We start from the raw sequence: 21,275 nt of genomic DNA on the forward strand, positions 1-21,275 counted from the left end.
TGCGCAGCGGGTGCCCGTCCCCAGCGGCGCAGCCTGTGGTCCTGCCGCGCGCGCCGGTGTCTGCGCGCCGGGTGGAGCCCGGTCCGTCCCCCGCTCTCCGGCCGGTCCGAAGGCTCTGCGGCTCCGGCGCTTCGCGGTCGGGGAGTGCGGAGGCCGGAGTGGCGCTCTCGGGGGGTCGGGACGGACTGCCCCGGAGTCCCCGGCCGCGCTGTGGTTGCACTCGGAAACTTTGCGCCGCGTTTCGGTCTTTGTCTCCCGCGGGGAAGCTGGACGGCGCTTCGGCCAGCCCTGTCCCTGGGCAGGACCGCGTCCTCGGGGCCATGGAGTTCACGGCGTCGCCCAAGCCCCAGCTCTCCTCCCGGGCCAACGCCTTCTCCATCGCGGCGCTCATGTCCAGCGGCGGCTCCAAGGAGAAGGAGGCCGCGGAGAACACCATCAAACCCCTGGGTAAGTCGGCGCCTCGCCGTCCGCGGGGGGCAGAGGCGGGGAGCGGCGCGTCCGGCTGCCCCTGTCCCCGGCTGCGGGGGCTCCGGAGGGTGGGTGGCCGCCGGTCCCGGGTCGCGCGCGGCAGCCTCTGGCTCTCCGGCCACGGCCATAAGTCGGGGGTGGGAGGTTTTTTCCTTTAAGGCCCACGTTTTCTTCGGGAACTTCAGAGTCTGAAATACAAGCGGTTTCGCATCTCGTTCAGGCGGTAGGCGCTCCCCCGTCTTTGCCTGGAATCCCAGGAGGAGTGGGTGTGGGTGCATAATTCTTTTGGGATCATATACATAATAACAAATAATAAATAAGGATATATAATAATAAAACCCATTTTTAAAGACGCAACAGGCTTTACGACGCGGGTAACACCTGCTTGTGCCTTTGAATCCAAGGAGACTGCAGGCGACTTCACAAGAAACTGGTTTAATTTTGTTTTCCTTCCGACTGGATAGGCTGCATTAAACGGGGTCAGTTCTGAAAACCACCGTCGAGGGCTGTAGGAGAAGCCAGCCCTCCCCGCGAGAGCCATTTTCTTCTCCGAAGTTCTGGACTTATCAATAAGACAGCATTTTCTAAGTGCCGTCCTTTCAGGAGAGGTTGGCAAAAACATTAGCCAGTAACCATTTCCCAGATTCCTCAACTTTTAGCCATACTGTTTATGTAACAACCTTTACCATTTATAGAAGACTCGAGGCTGGGAGGAAAGCGAGGAAAGGGATGATGGTCCCCTTAGCACAAGGGAATTACGTGGTTTCACTGCCCCTTTACAACTGAGAAAGAAGTGTTCTCATTGTCACCTCTTGGGGCCCCAGGACATAATCATTTCATATCCCGACCAGCTGGTAGCCCTAAAACAGTGAAAAACATCAAATGGCAAACGGGATAATATTTCTTTTTAACTCTCCCAATTTTTTCCTTCCTCCCCTCGCCCCCCTCCCCCATTTTCCCCAACAACTTAACATCTCACATCCAAAACAACAACAATAATATGAAAGATGAAGCCCTAGAGATGAAAACCAAGGGGCCTGGGCAGAAAAAAAAAAGAGAATTAAAACCCCTGTAGCCACTCAGAACCAAGGAAGAAGAAACCAGAAGGGCTCCAGAAAACACAGAGTCAAAAAGTCTCTCCTCCACGGCCCTCGCTTTTCCCTGGCTTTTCCCACCCACCCTCCCATCTAAACCTAAACCTGCCAACAGAATGGAAACACGCAGTCAAACAAACGCAGGCCGGGCAGGGGAAAAAATCAACCACCAATTCCAAAGTTGTGGTTATGGGACTTGCCAACGGCACCCACTCCTGTTTGGGGGCTCCGGGATCCTTTCTCGCTGCCCCATCACAGTTTGGTAGCCAGCAGGAAAAGACCATTTCAGGTTAAAATTCCTCCCAGGACAGACAGCAGCCTGGGACACAAGCCGGCTTCAGCGCCACTGTCCTTTCACCATTGCCTCCTTGTCTGTTTATTTTCCTGAGAAAAAACACCCGATCTAAATTCTAAACGATGCCCAGCTCACAGAGCCACCACCCCCTCCCTCACCACACACCCCGTCTTCGCCTAAGCATCCCCCTGGAGGAGCCAGAAGTCATTCCGGTCCCTTTAGGGGTCAGTGCCACAGAGCACCGCTGGTGACTGTAAGCCGTGGACTCCCGGCCAGAGAAAAACGGGGTTCTGTTAGGAGAGAACACGGTGTGAAACCCTACTGAGCTGCTGAAGCCAGGGTGGGGGCCAGACGCGTCTCCTGACTGCCCTTTAAACCCTGTAAGGCTATTCAGAAGCACAGCCTCAGACTTTTCCTTTAGAGAAACTTTTTTTTGAGACGTAATTGACGTTCGGCATTGTGCGAAAGCATTTCCGTGTCGTTTTCTTCTTCCTCTGCTTCCTCCACTTCCCAGCCCTGACGCGCTGGTGAGTCCGAGGCTTAGGGAGTTTGCATTTCTCGATGGTCAGGAAATAAAACTCCCAAGGCTCCTTCCTCATTCCCTGGGAAGGCGTTATGTGAGTGAGCTTCTGAACATATTCTTAGAGGATAAGATTTTCCCCATAGCACGGATCTCTCTGTTTTCCACTTGAAAATATAGGGATAAGATAAAGAATTGGATCATTTTAAATTTGAAACCTTCCTAGGAGCTGGATTGTTATTGTAAAAGAAGAAAAGGTAAAAATGCTCTCTTTGCTGCCCTAAGTCAAGGAGAAATACAGACAACAAAAGGTTTTCTACGACGCATCTATGATGTACATACCTACTACATTTAGAACCGGTTTCAGTTCCTGGGGGCCACTTAGACTAGAGCTGTTTGGAGGTCAGTTTCACATTGCAGATTCAAGTAGTTTCTTTTTTAAGGGCTGCAAGATAATTGGGATAATTACAGAAGTCCCCCTGTACTCCATCAAAGTGACTGGTGGAGTCCCAGGCCCTTATCAGCTGGGCGGGGGGAGATGTTTGGTTCCTGGTGGTGGTATTCCCGCCTCCTGGTGGATGGCAAAGCCTCCTTCCTGCTTGAACATGCCTGCTAGCCTGGGGTTCGGGGTGGTTTCCTCAATCCTCACACCTTTTTGTCCAGAAATGGCCCAGAGCGCGCACTCCTGTGACGTAACAAGCCAAATGCTAGTCTTTCATAAGATCTCAGGCGGGAGGGACACCGTACAAATGCTCTAATCTGACACCCGAAGGCCTATGAAGTGAGAGGCAGGCCGAGAAGTGAAATGGCTTCACTTTTTATTTTGAACCGCCTCTCCACGCGCACCCATGTTTCCTTTTTCTGTGGAGAGGGGGCTCCGAGAGGGGGAAGTTCCTCTCAAGCCAGCGGACCGGCTTTCTCTCGGTTGTCCGAGGGGCAGCGCTGGCACCAGCTCGCACAGGCTGTGACGGCTAGGGCTTGGGAGGGATGCAAACAGGATCCTTGCTTTTTATGCATCGCGATCACCGCCTTCCCGGCCCTCACACGTCTGTTCTCCAGTGTGGGCTTCAGTGGTAACAGACCCTGCCTCTGGGACGCACTCGTTTGGTTCCGTAAGCCGGCCCCGGGCGCGCCGCTCCCCGGACGTGCAGGCTAGCTTTACAGAACGGTGGGTCCTCAGCTGCCTTCCTGCGGTTTCCGAGCTTCACTTTTCCCAGGTCACATCTGGGCCCCTGGTTCAGTTGTGCGGCTCTCCGTCCTGCGTCTCCGCTCACAGCATCCGCTGTCGCGGTCCGTTCTCTTGCAGAACAATTTGTGGAGAAGTCATCCTGTGCCCAGCCGCTGGGCGAGCTCCCCAGCCTGGACGCTCACGGGGAGTTTGGCGGCGGCGGCGGCAGCCCAGCCTCCTCCTCGCTGTGCACCGAGCCGCTGATCCCCACCACCCCCATCATCCCCAGCGAGGAAATGGCCAAGATCGCCTGCAGCCTGGAGACCAAGGAGCTCTGGGACAAATTCCACGAGCTGGGCACGGAGATGATCATCACCAAGTCCGGCAGGTACGGGGCCTGGGCGGGCGAGGAGCGGGTGGGGGGTGGGGGTGCTCCCTGGGTGGCTTGGGGGCGTCTCCCGGAGTTGGGTGAATCCCTGCGGGTTCTGAGCCCGGAGAGAAAGCTGCTTCGCTCCCTCGGGGAGGGCCTCTTCCCGCAGACGTACTGCGGAAAGTGCTGCTCAGAGAATTCCCAGGCGTTTGCTTTCTCAAGATCTGGCCGTGGGAAACCTCACCTCCGTCTCGATGAGAAGGGCACAGGGACCAGGAATGTCTGCCCCCCCCCGCCCCCGCAGCCCGGGAGGGTTTGGGGGTGCAGGCTCGGCATCTGGAGGGAAGGAGGAACCCGAGTCCAGGGTGCGGGGGGGGGGGGGGGGCGTGGCTGGGTGCTGCAAGGGAGGCAGGGAGCTTCCTTTATGTGGGCTCAATCTTCAGAAGCTCCGGTCCCCCCTAAAGGAGAAGTAGGGCCCGGGCGGTAGAGTGAGATTTGTAAGGATGGCACTCCGCGGGAGGGGCTGGCTCCCAGGCCCTGGGCGCGCTGCTGGGCAGGCTCAGGGCGCGGGAAGCCAGGCCCTGGAGCTCGGTGGCCCTGGGCTCCAGCTCTCAGACTCGGGGAAATACAGCCAAGGTCCCCCAAGCCCAAACTGAGAATCCTGCTCCGCTCTCTGTGGCAGGAGCGTGTTCTCCCAGCAGCCCCGGGGAGTTGCAGGGCTGGGTGGCTCCGGAGACCCAGGGTCAGCCCAGTGAGCTTGCTGAAAAGCTAGGCTTCTCCGTAATCACAGACGCTGGGCATCCAAAACGAAACGAAACACAACTTTCCCCAGCCCTGAGACTCTTGTAAAACTGTCTAGCACGTAGGTCTCCCAATTCACATCTCTGGCTTTACAGGAAACAGAAAGGGTTTGGAGCCTCTGGGAGTGGCGGCGGGGCGGGGGTGGGGGGTGTCCCACCCTTTCCTTCCCTTCCCTTCCCTCTAACTCAGCGGCTCTTCAGGCTGTGCGAGCTCAGGCCGGTCTTCTCTGTCTCCCTGTGTCAGGAGGATGTTTCCTACCATCCGGGTGTCGTTTTCCGGCGTAGATCCTGAGGCCAAGTACATAGTCCTGATGGACATCGTCCCCGTGGACAACAAGAGGTACCGCTATGCCTACCACCGCTCCTCCTGGCTGGTGGCTGGCAAGGCGGACCCACCGCTGCCGGCCAGGTGTGTGCCTCCTGACTTTCGCCTGACCAAACATGCCTGTGACCCCTGCTAGCAGAATGCCTCTTCCCTGGCGGTTTGAATTCCAAGCAGGTCTGTTTTTAAAGCTCCGAGCTCTGGTAGGATTCCCAGCCCAGACCCTCCGGGATCGACTATACCAGCTAGTCTCTGAGAAAGGCAGGGTTGGTGCCTTTTCCTCTTCATTCGTGTCAGAGTTTCCTCAAATGGCAGTTGGAATATTCGTGTTAGAAATCTGGGCCCGTTTCATATGTCACTCATCATTGCTAGTTGGCTGATTAACACTAGTAGGAAGTGGCTGCCCTAAAATCCTGTTTTTAAAAAGTGCAATTTGGTAAAGTGGTCGCTAATAGTAAATATTTGTTAACAATGTAGTTGTATCTGCACATAATAAATATCATTCTGGTAAAATGTGGTGGTTTTTGTCCAGAAAGCGTTCAGAGATTTTAAGTTGAAAATTTAAGTGGATGAATGTAATGCAACATCAGGTTAGCTTTTTTTTTTTTTTACATGAAACATTACTCAATTGGGATATTAGGGATCACACATGTTTATTTTTGTGCTCTTCATTGGAAATAACATTTTCCCAGTAGAACCCTGTTTAAAAAATCACACAGGTAAACCTTTGTTATTGCTGCTTTGCCCAGTTGGGCAAGGGGGGGGAGGTTAGACCTGCTGTTCACATACTTGCTTCTGTGAACAATGAACAGCTACAGCGATCGGCTGCGGAGCGATAGTCTTCATACAAAGACTCCCAGCTGACCTTACACGCAGGGTCCTAAAGCCACGGCGCACAGCTTTCAAGTTGTTTTAGGGCTGATGCGTGGAATTGACTGGAAGTTCCTATCAGAGCTGAAACTTCATTTCGATGGGAAGGTTCAGGAACGGTGCTGGTCCAGCTGGTTCTTTGTAAGTGTGTGGTCTGGAGTCGTAGTCAAGGCACAGAACCTACACAGACCATTTCCACACACGGTTCACACGGAACCTTAGCTGATTGGGCAGCTGTGCCATTGCTGAGCCCACAGGGCGCTGGGCTGCCGAGGGGAGAGGAGAGACCAGAGGAGCCTCTCAGAGCTTCCCATGCCCACGGAGACCAGGACGGACATCCCGGACCCTCCCAGGTCAGCACGTTAAAACCATATTAAATGACTAAAGACATTTTAAAAAATTGGTACTCATTTTTTTAAACAGTTTACAATAGATATTAAAGTGAATATAATTAGTATTCTCCACTATTTACTACGACTAAATAGCGGATTCACATTACTTTCAAGCTTTTAAAGGAGAGAGAGATTTTAGCAGATTCCTAACCATTTTTACAAACAGATCTTTTTTTTTGTTTGTTTTCCTTCAAAGTCTTTCCTCTGAGAAGTTAATCACTCTGACTTAGCATACGCTTTCTTCCTATCTGAAGGCAAGGGGAGCGGGGCAGGCCAGCAGGACTTTGGGACGAGGACATGCCTTGTTTATGTTACGAATCTGCTCTGGTTGGAGAAGGAAAGCATGTACCCATACACTATCTGAGCTGAAGCATGTGTAAGCTATTGCTGGAATTTTAAGTCCCAGGGACCTGGAGAGAAGAGGGCTTCCCGTATGTTTTCTCATTCATCTCAGTTCAGCCTATTTATATCGATACCAGGTAAAAACATCTAGTGTAGAAATATTCAGTAGGATAGAAATAGGATCGCATAGAAATACTCGAGGTAATTTAAGCAACTATTCTTTATTATTATTTAAAAAAGAAAGAGTGCTGTATTTTCTAGCTCCAGAAGGAAAAGGAGGGGGACTTGGGAGGGTGATCTGTTTTGTACCGATGGTGGAAATTCCTTGTGGCTCTAGTTCTTGGACACGTTTTATTTCAGACTGAACCTCATCAGTCAGTTGTTCCTAATCAGAAGAAATACTGCGTGACAATGTCATTTGACCATCATAATGGGCAAGGCTTTACACGCGACCTAAAATAGTGCTCTTTTTTTGCATAGAATGTTTCCTTTTCTTTAGAGTAATTGATGTTGAGGTGTGTGAAGCTTTATCGATGTGACTACATTTGGTGAATTGATACTTGAAGGGAGAACATTTCAGCAGCTTCTGGGACTTGACATGTTCTGGAGCCGTCTTTTTGGCAGGGAGGCTGGGACGTGGGGCTGATCGGTAAAACAACTGCATTATAAAGGTATAGCCTTGGACGGGTGACACGTGAAAAGCCATGATGGTTGTGTCATCAAAGAATTCTTCAACTGAACGGCAGTTTTGAGCACTCCTCCTGAAAGGAGCAATCCAACAAGCAGGCAGGCAAGCAGACACCTAAAGAAAGCCTCCCGGCTCTTGCCTGGGTCCAGGAAGCATCCTTATTCTGGGGGCTGTGTTTCAGCATCTCCATCCCCGTCCGTGACAGACCAGGGCACCCACTTCTTGTCCTTCACGCGGACACTGCAAGGAAAGGTTTTGTGACCTTTCCCCTGGCCTTTGCCCCAAACGTGATGTTTATGTTTAGCTATAGTTACACTCTCCTATAGAAAGTGGATCTACAAATAACCGGTTACCGCCCGGAAGGAACTTGTGCTGTTGAATCCAGCACATCTCCTTCCCCTCCCATTGGTTCTGTGATCTCCTCCGACCTCAGAAAAGCTTATGTCAGGTGGTTGGGATGGACAGAGAGCTGTGCTTAGTGGGATCCTCGGATAGAACAAATGCTGTGCATTTAACTGTGAACGATGGCTTTGCACGTCGCAGCTGATCAATAGATGATAAATGCTTGATAGATACATTTTTTTTTTTTTTTGCTTAGGCTTTTTTACAGATGAATACACTGAGTAATTTGAAGCTTCCTCAGCTTGTTTTCACTGCCATCACCTAACAACGTTCTGATGTGTGGACTGTTAAAAGTTCCCAGGTCCCTGCATTAAAGTTACTCTGTCCTGAATTTATAAAGAATATAAACTTTAAGTTCAGTCACCTTCAATTTTAAATGATTGGAGTCTCTAGAATTCTTTTTTTTTTAATTCTTTGTTTTTATTGATTTTTAGCAATGCTTATCCTGGGAACTTATTATGCAATGAGTATAGCCTAATCTTTCTTTTGAAATTACCTATACCATTAGATTTCATATTTTACAGAAGTAGCCCAATAGCCTATTAGGTAGATAGGAAAAACCCCATCTTTAAAAATGGCTTGCTCCACAGATGATAGAAAATTTATTAAGTGTTTCCCCTTTTAGAGCATTGTACATGAAGAAACACATTTAGGGGTTTTAGAGTTCTTTGGGTATTGCTATATTATTAAATTTGACATTATACAGGGTGAATAAAAGTCACCATTTATACAGGGGTTTTGTGTTCCTTTAGAATTAGAATATTTTATAACCCACAGAGAGCATGTTTTTTGTAAAAATGCCTCAATGGAATCTCTCATAATTTTCTCAGGCTGTATGTGCACCCGGACTCCCCTTTCACTGGTGAGCAGCTACTCAAACAGATGGTGTCTTTTGAAAAGGTGAAGCTCACCAACAATGAGCTGGATCAGCACGGCCATGTAAGTACAGCACCTGGGACTGGGTGGGTTCCCCGGGACGGGATGGGATGGAATGGAGAAGTCACACAAAACTTCCTCCCTCTAGTCTCCCCCTGGCCCTCTGCCCCTCCCCCCCTCTCGCTGTGAATCCTCTGTGAGAACCTCCAAGTATTCATCTTGTCAGGAGGCCATTGTTATGCAAGGGGGCCGGCCTTCAGCACCGTGGATTTCCCAAGACTTGAGCAACTGCTTTGTGCCTTTGCCCATGAAACAAAGAGAATATGCATGTTGCAGGCTACTAAAGCCCCTTCTTGGGTTAAACATCTGAATTCTGTCAGTGGTATGTCAGATAATGCAGCATAAAAGGAATGGGGCTGGGACCCGCCCCCATTGGGGGTTGCCCAAAGCATGTTCCATTGAGCACACTCACCTGAGATGCAATAGAACCACAGGGTTTATGTCCAGATAAGTTGGAAACCTGTTCACCTGCTTCCAGCCGCTGAACAGCGCCACCAGCAGAGCAGAATTAACCTGGTTACTCTGACTGGGTCTCGAGAAACAAGGCCCCCTGGGGCAAATGGATGTTGGCAACACCAGAAGCAATTTATTTGGTTTCAGGTCCAAGCCAACCATTTGAAACGATGTCGAAAGAAGTTTGGGAAAGTGCTTTTTACTCATTCTATATCCCCTGTGTAGAGAGTCTTACGAATATTAAAGCACAGAGAAGTCTTGCAATTAAAAACAAAGCAGTTTGATGATTTTGGGTCAATAAAGAGTTTATCAAAATGTGGAAAGGGAGAAACTGGAATGCTGAGCTCTTAGCAATAGTTAATAGAACAAACACCACTGACACAGGCCTCTTCGCACGTCTGATAAGATTTCTTTTTAAGGAACCATCTGTGATGTTATTCCGTGCTCTTAAATAACAAGCACTTCCTATTTGCTATGTGATTTACAAGGGTTACATCCTCTAATCCCCACCACACCCTATGGGGTTAATCCTGGTTTTGTATTTGAGGTGAGGTTTGAAGAGGTGAGATCACTGACTCCAAGATTATAGAGCTAGAAAGTGGCAGATTCACTATTCTCACCCAGGTCTGTCCAATACCACACCCCCGTTAATAACAATCTGTCCACCTAGCATATATCATTTCTTACTTTGGAAAGTGTAGACATATATCCTTTGATCTAACCAGACTAACAAACGAGAAATATTTTAAAGACTTGATTTAAAAACAAATGTATTCTCCACATGACTTTCCTCCCATCATTTTAGAAAAGATACTTAGAAAAGATCTTTAGAAAGATACTTGACCTGGATTCTCTGCCGTTGGTTTGATGAAATGTGATTGACAAGGATGACTCTGCAGTATCCTGTGAAAATGATTTGCTGTAGGAATGGAACAGGGTAGATCCTACTCTTAAAAAACTGAATTTGAAGCTGTAGACTTTATGGTTCTTTGTTTGCCTCATTGCAGCTTGGGCTGTTGAGCAATACGAACACCTAGCATCCAGTGTCCCCCCTTTCTTTGTTGTAGATCATTTTGAACTCGATGCATAAGTACCAGCCCCGGGTGCACATCATTAAGAAGAAAGACCACACTGCGTCGTTGCTCAATCTGAAGTCGGAAGAATTCAGGACGTTCATCTTCCCAGAGACGGTTTTCACGGCAGTGACTGCCTATCAGAACCAGCTGGTGAGTGCCCCGTTCACAGTTCACTTCCTGAATAAGATAAGGATTTAGGAGGTTCTTCCATTTCCGTGGGGAGAACAAGGATCCCAGTACTTGAAATAGAAGTTCTCTTTGGAGAACGCTATTGAGTATCAGCCAGGGCCTCCACGTGTGTTGAGTGAACCACACTCAAGGTTATGAAGGTCCGTATTGCACCAGCTTTTCTAGAATCTGTGTACTCCTGGTTAGGTTGTTCACTGCCCACTCTCTGACCCAAACCTGCCCCTCTCTGGCTTCTCAAATTTTCTTCTCGAGAAATTACCTGCTTCCTTTTCCTCTCCCTGATAGAGCCTCCTAAGGTACATAACCATGGACTCATTGTTGCCCCATAAAATATAGACGTTCCATTTTTTTTTTTTTTTGCTAAATTAGCACCCATATTCTAGCCGACTGCCCACACTACTGATGCTTTAGACACTTTCTGAGGCATATTCAGCTGTAACTTAGGGTGTGGTCATTCTAGTAGAATGATTTTAAATGTCTCTTTATGTAGTAAACTGTAGTAGGCAAGCAGTGTGTATTTAATTAACATCAAGATATGTAATTTATAATACTGAGTTATCTATTGTCTACTCTCTGTTGTACCTCACATTTAAAATGTGTGCATTTGTTCATCCATATGGGTTAGTTCAATTCAATAAATACTTATCAAAGTCTTAGTAAGAACCGGGTGCTGTTAGACACTTGCCCATGTATTTTCTTCTCTCACGGTGAGCATAAGCTTGCGGGCTGGGGCTAATAGTGACATTCGGTAGTGAGGAAGCCAAGGCTGAGGGAGGACGAGTGGCTTGCACAGCCGGGAAGGACCGGCCGGGCTTCCTTGTGCTCTGTCTGCTTCAGGAGGAGGAATCACACCGTCAGGTTATTCGGTGGAGGGCCCCCTCGCTAGGTCTTTGCATCTTGCTTTCATTTGAGTAGTTACGGGCCACTGGCTGTGCTCCTGTCTTGATGTTATATTTTGGGTTCCGAGTGGATGACTGTTGGAGTGGGTTGGTCCATCAGAGGAGACAGGGTGTTGGGTCTCTCGGGAAAAGCAACAAGAGGAAGCTGAGCCCCAGCTGGTCTGGCTCAGTGGAAAGAGCGTTGGCCTGCGGACTGAAGGGTCCCGGTCCCATTCCAGTCCAGGGCATGTGCCCGGTTGCAGGCTCGATGCCTAGTAGCGGGCGTGGAGGAGGCAGCCGATCAATGATTCTCTCTCATCACTGATGTTTCTCTCTCTCTCTCCCTCTCCCTTCCTCTCTGAAATCAATAACAATATTTAAAAAAAGGACCACGCTGAAAGCCCAGATAGCCCTGCTCAGATAAGGGAGTGGGAGCCCAGAGCAGGGATGTGGGCCGATGGCCGAGAGGAGGTGTGACGGTAAGGTGTGAGCACCTGTGATTCCTATACAACTTGGAGGGGGTTTCGTGTCACCATATGGCTGCCGTTTTCCTTACCTGGGACTGGGGCTAACAACTGCCCAGACCATCTTGGGGAAGTCCTGTGAGCATCCGGTGAGAGACTGTGCATAGTCATGCCTGGGAACCGCGAGGCACTCTGTAAGTGAGGCGTGTGGTTTTAAGGACTTTCTCTGGAATGCCCGAAGAGGATCTGTCACCGTTGGCATTTTAAAATGTTAGTGGCATATTTTTTAATGAGGTACATAAGTGCACAAACGTTATCATACTAATCATCTTAAGGTGTAGAAGCAAAGGTAAAGGAAGTTTCGCAGGAGAGCATCTTAGATTAGGTTTCGTAAGTGAAGGAGCAGTCCTGAGTAAATGCCAGCAGGACCTCTCAAACCAAGGTTCACGGGACTAGGAGGGGGTAGTTGACATAATTATAACAGCTAATATTTGGGTACTTGCTGTGTGCAAGGCACCATTTGAAGTGCATTGTTTTATGTAATCTCCACAATGACTGTCTGTGACAGGAAAACAGTATTTGTGTGTCACCTTCTCGGGAGAGCAGAGGCCCGGAGTTAAATAGCCGTCCAAGGTGACCTTCCGCACTCCGCTCTGTTTGAATCCACGTGTTCAGGTGCAGCAGTCAGTGTGCTCACCTCTAAGCTTTAGGTACCTGCTGTCCTCTTGGCTTGTGGCTCTGACGGACTCCGAGACATCCTTTTTAGAGGATTTCGCCTCTTTATGATCATTTTTCCCCCTTTTCAACAAGTGCTCACTGCTTACCTGCCAGTGTAATGAGATGGCAGTGATCTTAAACCGGCGGTCAGAATGGCCACTAGCGCTGGCTGCACCTGGTAGCAGCCATATGTTTGTTAGAAAAGGTCAAATATGCCCTCCCCGGTTTGGCTCAGTGGATGGAGCGTCTGCCTGCAGACTCAAGGGTCCCAGGTTTGATTCCGGTCAAGAGCATGTACCTTGGACCTTGGTTGCAGGCACATCCCCAGTGAGGGGTATGCAGGAGGCAGCTGATCGATGTTTCTAACTCTCTATCCCTCTCCCTTCCTCTCTGTAAAAAATCAATAAAATATATTTAAAAAAGAAAAGAAAAGGTCAAATATGTAAAAGTTAAACAAATGGTAAAGTGAACCTCACGTGCTCCACCCAGATTCAAAAATTAACATTTTGCCACTTTGCCTCCCCTTCCCCATTCTGTCTCTGTATGTATCCATACTTCCTATTTATTTAATCGTTTCATACTCAGTTGCATGCATCATGATACTTCACCTGTAAATACTCGCGCAAGTGCATACTGATATGAGAGTATTATTTTTGTAACCATAATATCTTTATTATAGCTAAGACAATTATTAAGAATTACTCCTTAATATCATCTGAAGTTCAGTTAATATTACAGTTTTCAGGATGGGCCAACAAATGTCTTCTATAACCCCCTTCTCCTCTCTGAACTGGATAGAATCCAACTAAAGTCCATGGTTTGGATTTATTACTTTTAATTTAGAAAAACCTCTCTACCTTTTTTCCTCAATATCTCATTTAATTCTGACACCCCTCCAGAAGGCACCACTGAGCCCCATTCTGTAGATGGAAAACAGGTTCAGGGTAGTTAATACACCTGCCCAAGGTCACAAATCTGGATCTGCATTCCTCCTTTTTGGTGGCATCATGCTGGATTGCAGGCCAAGGACATTACCACTGACAGTGTCAAGGTTTGGAAACTGGGTTTGAAAATGTTGCCCAATGAAAATAGTCAGTTTATTTCAATGCATCTACCTTTACCTGATTCCCAGCACAGTGCCAAGTATATATTTGAAATTCAAGTAAGGGTCAAAGACTTGCTTTCCAAGCCAGTTTGAATGGTTTATAAACCTCATAAAAACCAATCAAAATTCATGTTTAATAAACATACACGGGGTGAATAAATCAGTTTGAGGGTTAGTATTTTCTTTAGTCCTGTACAATTTTCTAAAGTTATCCTCGATTCTTTCTAGGCCTCCCACCTCTGCTTTTTCATTATTATGTCATGTTTGTGTACTGGCTTTCCTAAAATAAATACAGGGTGTCCCAAAAATGTATACACACACTTTGACTACTAGTAATTATACAGAGTGTTTATTAACATACATTTCATTTTCAAAATTGAGCTATCAGCTGTTAAAGTGTGTCTATATTTTCGGGACACCCTGTATATAGGAGATACAATAAATATTTACTGAGGATAGTAGAAATATTAGAAGTTTTCTTTGCACAAAAAAACAGAAGAGAGAAGAAGAAAATTTAAAAGTTCGCATTGAGGATCACCTTCATATGTCTCAACCTTTAGCTAGGACTGTAATTTTTACATCCATTAAAAGCCAAATCAGAGTTTTCCAATTTGCGAAAAAGCATCTCATTTATTATGGCTGGTAGTTTTATTTAGAAGTAATGAAAATGGGACTTTTACAAATTATTATTTTTTTGCCTCGGGTTTTGGCGAGGAAATGATCACATTTGTCTACATTATTAGATAAAAGCTAAATACATTATACTTTCAGCAAACTATTTTATAATTTGAGATTTAAAGGTCACACATTGTTTTCGGAGCGGCAGACCACTGCTGTGGAGTTGAAGTATAGGTCAGGCTTCATTGTTAAATGCCTGGGGACAGATCCTTCCCTGATAATTGGAGAAATGGTCTCCGAGGGCCAATTTCACCTCGCGCCTGGGAACCTCGGCGTATTCAGAGACCCGTGATGTCACGTGGCGGATCAGCCCCTGGAAGGTCCCCTTCTCTTTGGCACAGCTGGTAGTCAAACTCTGCCCCCCCGTCATGCTGACATTTATCCACAGGAAAGGGGGTGCTGAGGAGTGAGTGTTTTGTTAGGACATGCATTGTGTTCTGTTAATTAAGATCAGATGTGGAAGAGTGCATATGTGTTGACCTGAATCGCTTGGTGATTTGCATATACGTGCATGTACACTTAACTACAGGATTTCTTCAGCACGGTGTGCTGTCCTTACCTGTTAATGCATTTTCCTCACACCCAATATAAGAGATTTCTGCTTTTTAAATTTGTTTTTGAATTATAAGCCATACCTGTGGTTTGGCTAAGCAAGACTCTACATGCTATGTTCACTGGTTGACTAGTTTTGGATCCTTACCTTTGACACGGGTGACACTGTTCAGCGGTGTTACAGGCCGCAGGTGTTCTGTGTTAGGGACAAACAAAGTGATGTCCAACTGAATCACTGTCTGTAACTCGGGTCCCTTCTCTCATCAGTTCTCAAATGTGTGACTTCTCCAGTTGTCCCAAACTTCATACAGGGGTGTAAAGCCACACCTTCAGCGATGAATGTCTATATAATGACTGGTTTTTATTTACATACCCATGGAATAAAACCTGTGCCTGATCTTTAAAAATGCATGATTACCTAGAACAGTGGTCGGCAAACCTCGGCTCGTGAGCCACATGCGGCTCTTTGGCCCCTTGAGTGTTCTAACGCCACTTCTTCAGAATAGACTCGCCCAGGCCGAAAACCGACTTCTGCGCGTGGGCCACGAAGTTTCAATCGCACTGTACGTGCGCGCCTGCACGTGGTATTTTGTGGAAGAGCCACACTCAAGGGACCAAAGAGCCGCATGTGGCTCGCGAGCCACCGTTTGCTGACCACTGACCTAGAACGTTAAAATTCTATCTAAAAATTATTTTATCTTAAGATAGAAAATCCAGTAAAACGCTTTTTTTTCCTTCTGTAAACGGAAGAAGAGTTCATTTCGTCTCTTAACTGCTAAAAAAAAGATGAAAAATATTCCCGACTGCTTTCTCTGGAAGCCAAGTTCAGCAAATGCTTCTGGTGATGATTGCTGGCAGCCCAGGAGCCGGGGAGCCGGGGGATAGCGCAGCGAGCACAGTGGCTGGTGAAGAACTGGAACCCACAATCCTGTGCTGCTCACAATCCTCATAAAACCTGTCCAAGATGGGAGTGTGAGTCCAGGGTCCCCCCAGTTTTAGTAATAAGAGCTCCCCGCCCCCCAACTTCCAAAAGCAGCTGTTTTCCCTGGAACTAGAGAACACGGGCCATAGAGGAAGTAAATAGCTGGTTATGTCTCCAGCAACTTTTCTAACCAGGTCACTCCAGTTAAACCATTGCTGTGACCAACGGGGAAGTCGAGGCGTATGAGAGCACCCTGCATTGTTCTCTAAGCTTTCCTGTTGTTTGAAATTACATCAAAATGGAAAGAAAAAAGTTACCACTGATCCTCCTAGGGCTCATGAGGGAGGGATTTAAAGACTATTGGAAGTATAGCATTCCCATAACGAGAGAAAATCTCAAAGAAACCGGAAAACTGGTTGAAGCTAATCCATGTTCTCGTTCAAAGCTAAGGGCGGTAAGATGTGGTGACACGCCTGTTGAACAACATCACGTGTTGGGAGTATTTATTCTCCACGACAATGCTACCAGCATCACCCTTACCCTTTGGAAAAATAAAGACCAACCAATTCTATGTTCAAAATGCTTTTCAGGGACCAAGTGGGTCAAAAGTCTTTCTTCAGTTATAACAGATAGAGAATACTTCCTGTCCTTTTAGTTAGTTAATACTCAAACGTAGCTCAATGTTTCACATTTTAGAGGGATGGTGTAAAAGGACTTCTTCCCAAGTCCTTGGTTTTTCTTTTCTTTTATTACGTGTTAGTTTGAAGTGTACACATTATATACTTGACACAGTGTTCCCCTCGGTATTTCCAGTACCCCAACTGGCGGCATACGTAGTTATCGTAATATTACTGACTATATTCCTTATGTCATGCTTACTTCCCTGGGACTTTTTTACAACTACCAATGTGAGCTTCTTAGTCCCTTCACCTCTTCCACCCAGAGCCCCAAACCCCCTTCCCCTCCGGCAACCATCAGTCTGTTCTCTATCTATGAGTCTCTTTCCATTTTGTGTGTTCATTTATTTTGTTCTTTAAATTCCACCTGGAAGTGAAATCACATGTTATTAGTATTTAGTTTTCCCAGCAGCTATAGTATCTGCCATGGTCTCCAGGAAATGTCGTTCATTGGCAGATCCATTTACTTTGTGACTTTATCAATGAGCTTGCCGTGAGTCACTGAGCTTAGAAGCAGACTTCACTTCATCGCTCTGTCGCACAGTTTCAGTTTGAAATTTCCCCCTGGGGTCGGCTCACCCTGCAGGTCGCTCACACGGCAGTGGGTGCGATGCCCCTCTCTTTACTGGCACTTGAGTCCCCTCGGTCCTGCTCGGCCCCGTGTCCCTCTGCCTGCTCAGCCCCGTGTCCCTCTGCCTGCTCCGTGGCCTTTTAAGCCCATTGGGGCAGGACCATGTATTTATCTTTGCACCATCCGACGGTTCGCATGGGACGTGATAAGCAATCCATCTCTATTAACCCTTTGCTGATGAATTATTGTGGAAGCAGTGTTTCATGACGTATAAAGCGCTTTAGAAATAAAAAGTACTTTAACATAATGATCCAGTAGAAAGACACAGCTCCTGTCTTTGAATTTAAAATCTTGGCGGTATTCTATCATCTTAGAACATACTGATTGCTTGGGCTTCAGAAGATGTTTGTACGTTGATTTCCAACACATAAAAATGTTCTCCTTCGTCCTGGAAATGGAGCTTCCAAAGGAAGCCCTACTCTGACAAACGGGCTCGGCCTGTCAGCCTTCGGGGTCCGCGGCTGGTGAGAGAAGGGTCTCCCCAGACGCCTTGGTCACCTGGGCCTCCTGTGTGTTTCTCTGTCTGCATCCTCCACGTGGCTGCTCCTGCCACTGGAGCAGGTTTCTCACTTACCGAGCTTATTTCCTCCCCTGTCCCCCCTTCCCATGAACCAAGCTGAAAAGGAAATTAGCCGGTGTGTGTGTGTGGCTGCTCTAGAGTGAACGTCGTGGGCTGAAAGTGAGCATTTCTCGGGCATGGCCCGGTGCCTGACAGGGAAGTGCCTTCTCTAGTCAGGAGAGTGTGGGAATCTCTCCTCTAAGTGGAATAAAGAGCTCGTTTGCAGCTTGTACACTGGTCAGCTCACATAAGAAAACGAGTGGGGGAAGAGATTCACCAATGAACTTCTTTGCATACGTGCATAGCCCATGGACAGACAAGACTGCGGAGAAGGCCTGGGGCGGGGCGGGAGTGAGGTGGAGGGGGCCAATGGGGGGGAATGGGGCATCTGTAATACTTTCAGCAATAAAGATACATTTAAAAAAAAGAAAAATGTGGCAATAAATAAGTACCTTAAAAATTTGAAAAGGAAAAAGAAAAGCCTTTCTTTTGTAATAAGAAAAGCAGTTCTCTAGGTGCCGGTGGCTTGAAGGGAACAATAGATACACGGATCTGAGGAAACGGTGCTTTTGGCAAAGGAGCATTTCATACCGCTTTATGGTGGGAACGCCTTCCTTTGAAGGAGGAGGACGGGCCTCCGCCCACAGCTTTTCCCCAGGTTCAGACGGGTGGTGTGTCTCTCTGAAGATTGCCGTGGGTTCTCGTAGTGATGTGGATGAGCTGGGACTCCCTTAAAGGGCCCCGGTTCTTCTTCACACACCGCATAGCTGGGTCAGTGCTAGGTGCCTGCCAGCGCTGACACTCAGGACTTTTACAAGCATCTTTTAATCACTGTTTCCTTTCTTTGTTCACTTATTTTTTGCTTCAAACCTAATGTATTATTCTTTGGAGATGCAGTGCGTATGGTTTAATAGATCTTTTCACATTAATATTAATTCTGTGGGAATTAGGGCTAGCACAGCATAGACAACTAATACTTCAGACCAATGATTCTTAGTAGAAAATAACTCCCCTCCCCCCCAATGTAAGCATAGAGTCTACCAATAACATTGCATGGGTGGACAGCAAAAGACTGACTCATTTGAGTCTAATTTAGTAAGATGGAGGGGGGGCGGTACTGGGGTACGTTTATATTCTAAAAGCTTTATAGCATCTATTTATGTCATGTATCTCAATATAGAATTAAACATGAAGCTATTATTTAATCTTTTTATCTATTATGGTATATACTGGTATGTATGTGCCCATGGTATTAATAAATGATGTCGCCAAGTCAGCATGAGGCAGTGTTCTTATTTTTGTTCCCCGTTCCCCACCGGTGCTGGCCTTCCGGACAGCTGCCCCCTCCCCAGTGGAGCCGAGCCGATGACGACTGTCCGAATACTTCACACTGTTCAGGAGAGGCTCGCCCCTAATGGTCTCCATCCACTGACCCGCAGCCTGGTCTCAGATGCCGCCTTCTCTCCGAGGCTTTCCCCGACCACCCCCTCGCAGCCATCCCTCCTGTGAACTCTCTAGCAATTTCGACCTTCCTCCCGATACTGACAGACACTGGATGTGCTTATGGAGCCAGGATGGGAAAGGAACAAACACTTTCTCTCTGCTTTTATTTTCTGGACCTCAGAAATGACCTCATTGTGTCACCCGTTCTTCCCCTTCCAGATAACCAAGCTGAAAATAGACAGCAACCCCTTTGCCAAAGGATTTCGGGACTCCTCCAGGCTCACGGACATCGAGAGGTAATGAGAATTTTCTGTTTACTTTCTTTGTCCAGATAAGATAAAGAGGAGAGCGAGTCTGTCCGGGCACACTCCTTTCAACGCCAGAGAGCCATGACCTCCCTGGACACAATCTCCCCGTCTCTGTCCCCTTCCCCTCCAGCTCGGAGCCTGTAGATACAGGCGTGCTTAAGCTGTGACCGCTGCGCAGCCGCGTCTACGCTGTGCTCAGCTTCTCCGTGAAGTGGTTCCTTTGGTCGGGACTTTTATTCAGCTGTAAAAATAGGGCGTTGTTATCAAAGTCTCCGTCCTCTGGATGCCGTTAAGCTCCACGTCTCGAGTGGCATCCCCAGAGAAATGGAATCTTGATACCTCGGAACTGGGTATATATATTTGCTAACACCACCCATACAAGGGTAGTTTGGGATTTTGAAAAAAGGGAGGGGTCATTTAATTCAAGGCTCACCTTTTACCCAGAGCTTAGACTGATGCTATTTCATAGGAGAGATGTCAGATCTCAGGACCTTTAAGATGACAGGTGACAATCATGTGCCTGGAACTCACCCCACTGTTAACTTCATTCAAATGGTTCACACAGTGAGACCATCGATGTGATCAGTAATGACGACACTGAGATCCATGGTTTGCTCAACAGAAATGTAAAAACAAAATGTGTTTTTCAGAGAGAAGATTTTTTTTAACCTGATTGTTTATATCTCTTACACATACTATGTAACTTTCTGTACTTATTCTGTGTGTTTTGTGTGTGTGTGTTTGTGTGTGTGTGTGTGTGTGTGTGTGAGTGAGAGAGAGAGAGAACACTTGAGTTCTACTCTATTAACAAATTGCAGTTATGCAACAGTATCATCAACTCTAATCGCCATGTTATACATGAGACGGTCAGACCCTCCTCATCGCCTGTGCTTGTTCTTTTATGTGGCCTGAAGTCTTTATTGACAGGTGGGGTACCCTCTGTTTTACTTTATCTCCAAATCTTGGTGTTATTTTCCCACCAACTGCCACACTTTGCCACACTCTTCATTATCTACCACGTGGTCGCATCTTCTGACCTTCGCACTTCTTCCTAGCCTGTGTTGGCAACTCAGATTCAGGGATAATTACATGTTTTAGCAACACCTGTCCGATCCTTCCCTCAGCCTTCCACATGGCGGATCGTAGAGGGGTGGTTTTAATTTGGGGGAGCAGATATAGAGGCTTTGTGGGGAGGCAATGAAGCCAGTAGGAGAGGCCGAAAGTGGGCAGCAGCCGTGGGATTTGAGTAGGAGGAAAAGATCCATTAGCTGGAGAGTTTGAAGAGTGGGTGGGGGTGTTGAGATCAGAGAAAGAAGCTGGAGCTTGTGGTTGAAGATCCATTGCAGAAGCAGAAAAGGCAGCGGGTGACCCTCCGGTGAGTTGGGACATAGGTGGGACTTAGGCCTGGAGACCCACCTCAGTGACAGTGTGGGATCAGCAGCGTGGGGAACACGTGAGTCCGTGTACAAGGGCTCCTCAGGAGGCGTGACCTTTTTAATCTATTTCTGGAGGGCCCGAGGCGCCGGTTCAGATTGGGATTCTGCAGGTGGCATTGTAATCAGTGAACCTTCCTCGGGGTTAGTCTGGGGTCAAACAAGAATGAAGATGGTGGCTCAGCGGGGGCGTTAGTGATGTGTTTTCATGGCATAGACGCCATACCTTCTGTCTCAGATCAAGGGCTAACATGGTGAATTGGGAGACAGAGTCATGGGTTAGAGTCCCAGCTCTGCCTCTGACTGGCTGAGGGGTCCTGGAGAAGTCACCTGACCTCTGAGTCTGTTGTCCTCATCTAGAAAAACAGAAAATCACCCTGCGGCTTCACAGGTTTCTTAGGAGAACCGAGGAAAGTGGCGTTTACGCAAGCAGCTTAGAAATGCAGGTTTCTTATTTTACTAGAGGAGCATGGTTTTTGCCCCATCCAAGTCTACTTCTAATGGTCTTAACAAACTGCTCCTG

The 21,275-nt window shown here is 47.5% G+C and overlaps 1 protein-coding gene across 1 annotated transcript in view; it reads left to right on the top strand.

Moving 5' to 3' along the window:
* The first annotated feature begins 320 nt into the window (after positions 1–320).
* Positions 321–21,275, top strand: part of TBX20 (T-box transcription factor 20) — a 34,654-nt gene continuing 13,699 nt past the window's right edge. Inside the window, exons 1-6 of the mRNA XM_054726417.1 lie at positions 321–447; positions 3,684–3,933; positions 4,960–5,124; positions 8,562–8,670; positions 10,188–10,346; positions 19,231–19,307. Of these exons, the coding sequence (XP_054582392.1) occupies positions 321–447; positions 3,684–3,933; positions 4,960–5,124; positions 8,562–8,670; positions 10,188–10,346; positions 19,231–19,307 (887 nt within the window). The remainder of the gene's footprint in view (positions 448–3,683; positions 3,934–4,959; positions 5,125–8,561; positions 8,671–10,187; positions 10,347–19,230; positions 19,308–21,275) is intronic.

Source organism: Eptesicus fuscus, chromosome 14 (assembly GCF_027574615.1).
Source record: "Eptesicus fuscus isolate TK198812 chromosome 14, DD_ASM_mEF_20220401, whole genome shotgun sequence".
NCBI lineage: Eukaryota > Metazoa > Chordata > Mammalia > Chiroptera > Vespertilionidae > Eptesicus > Eptesicus fuscus.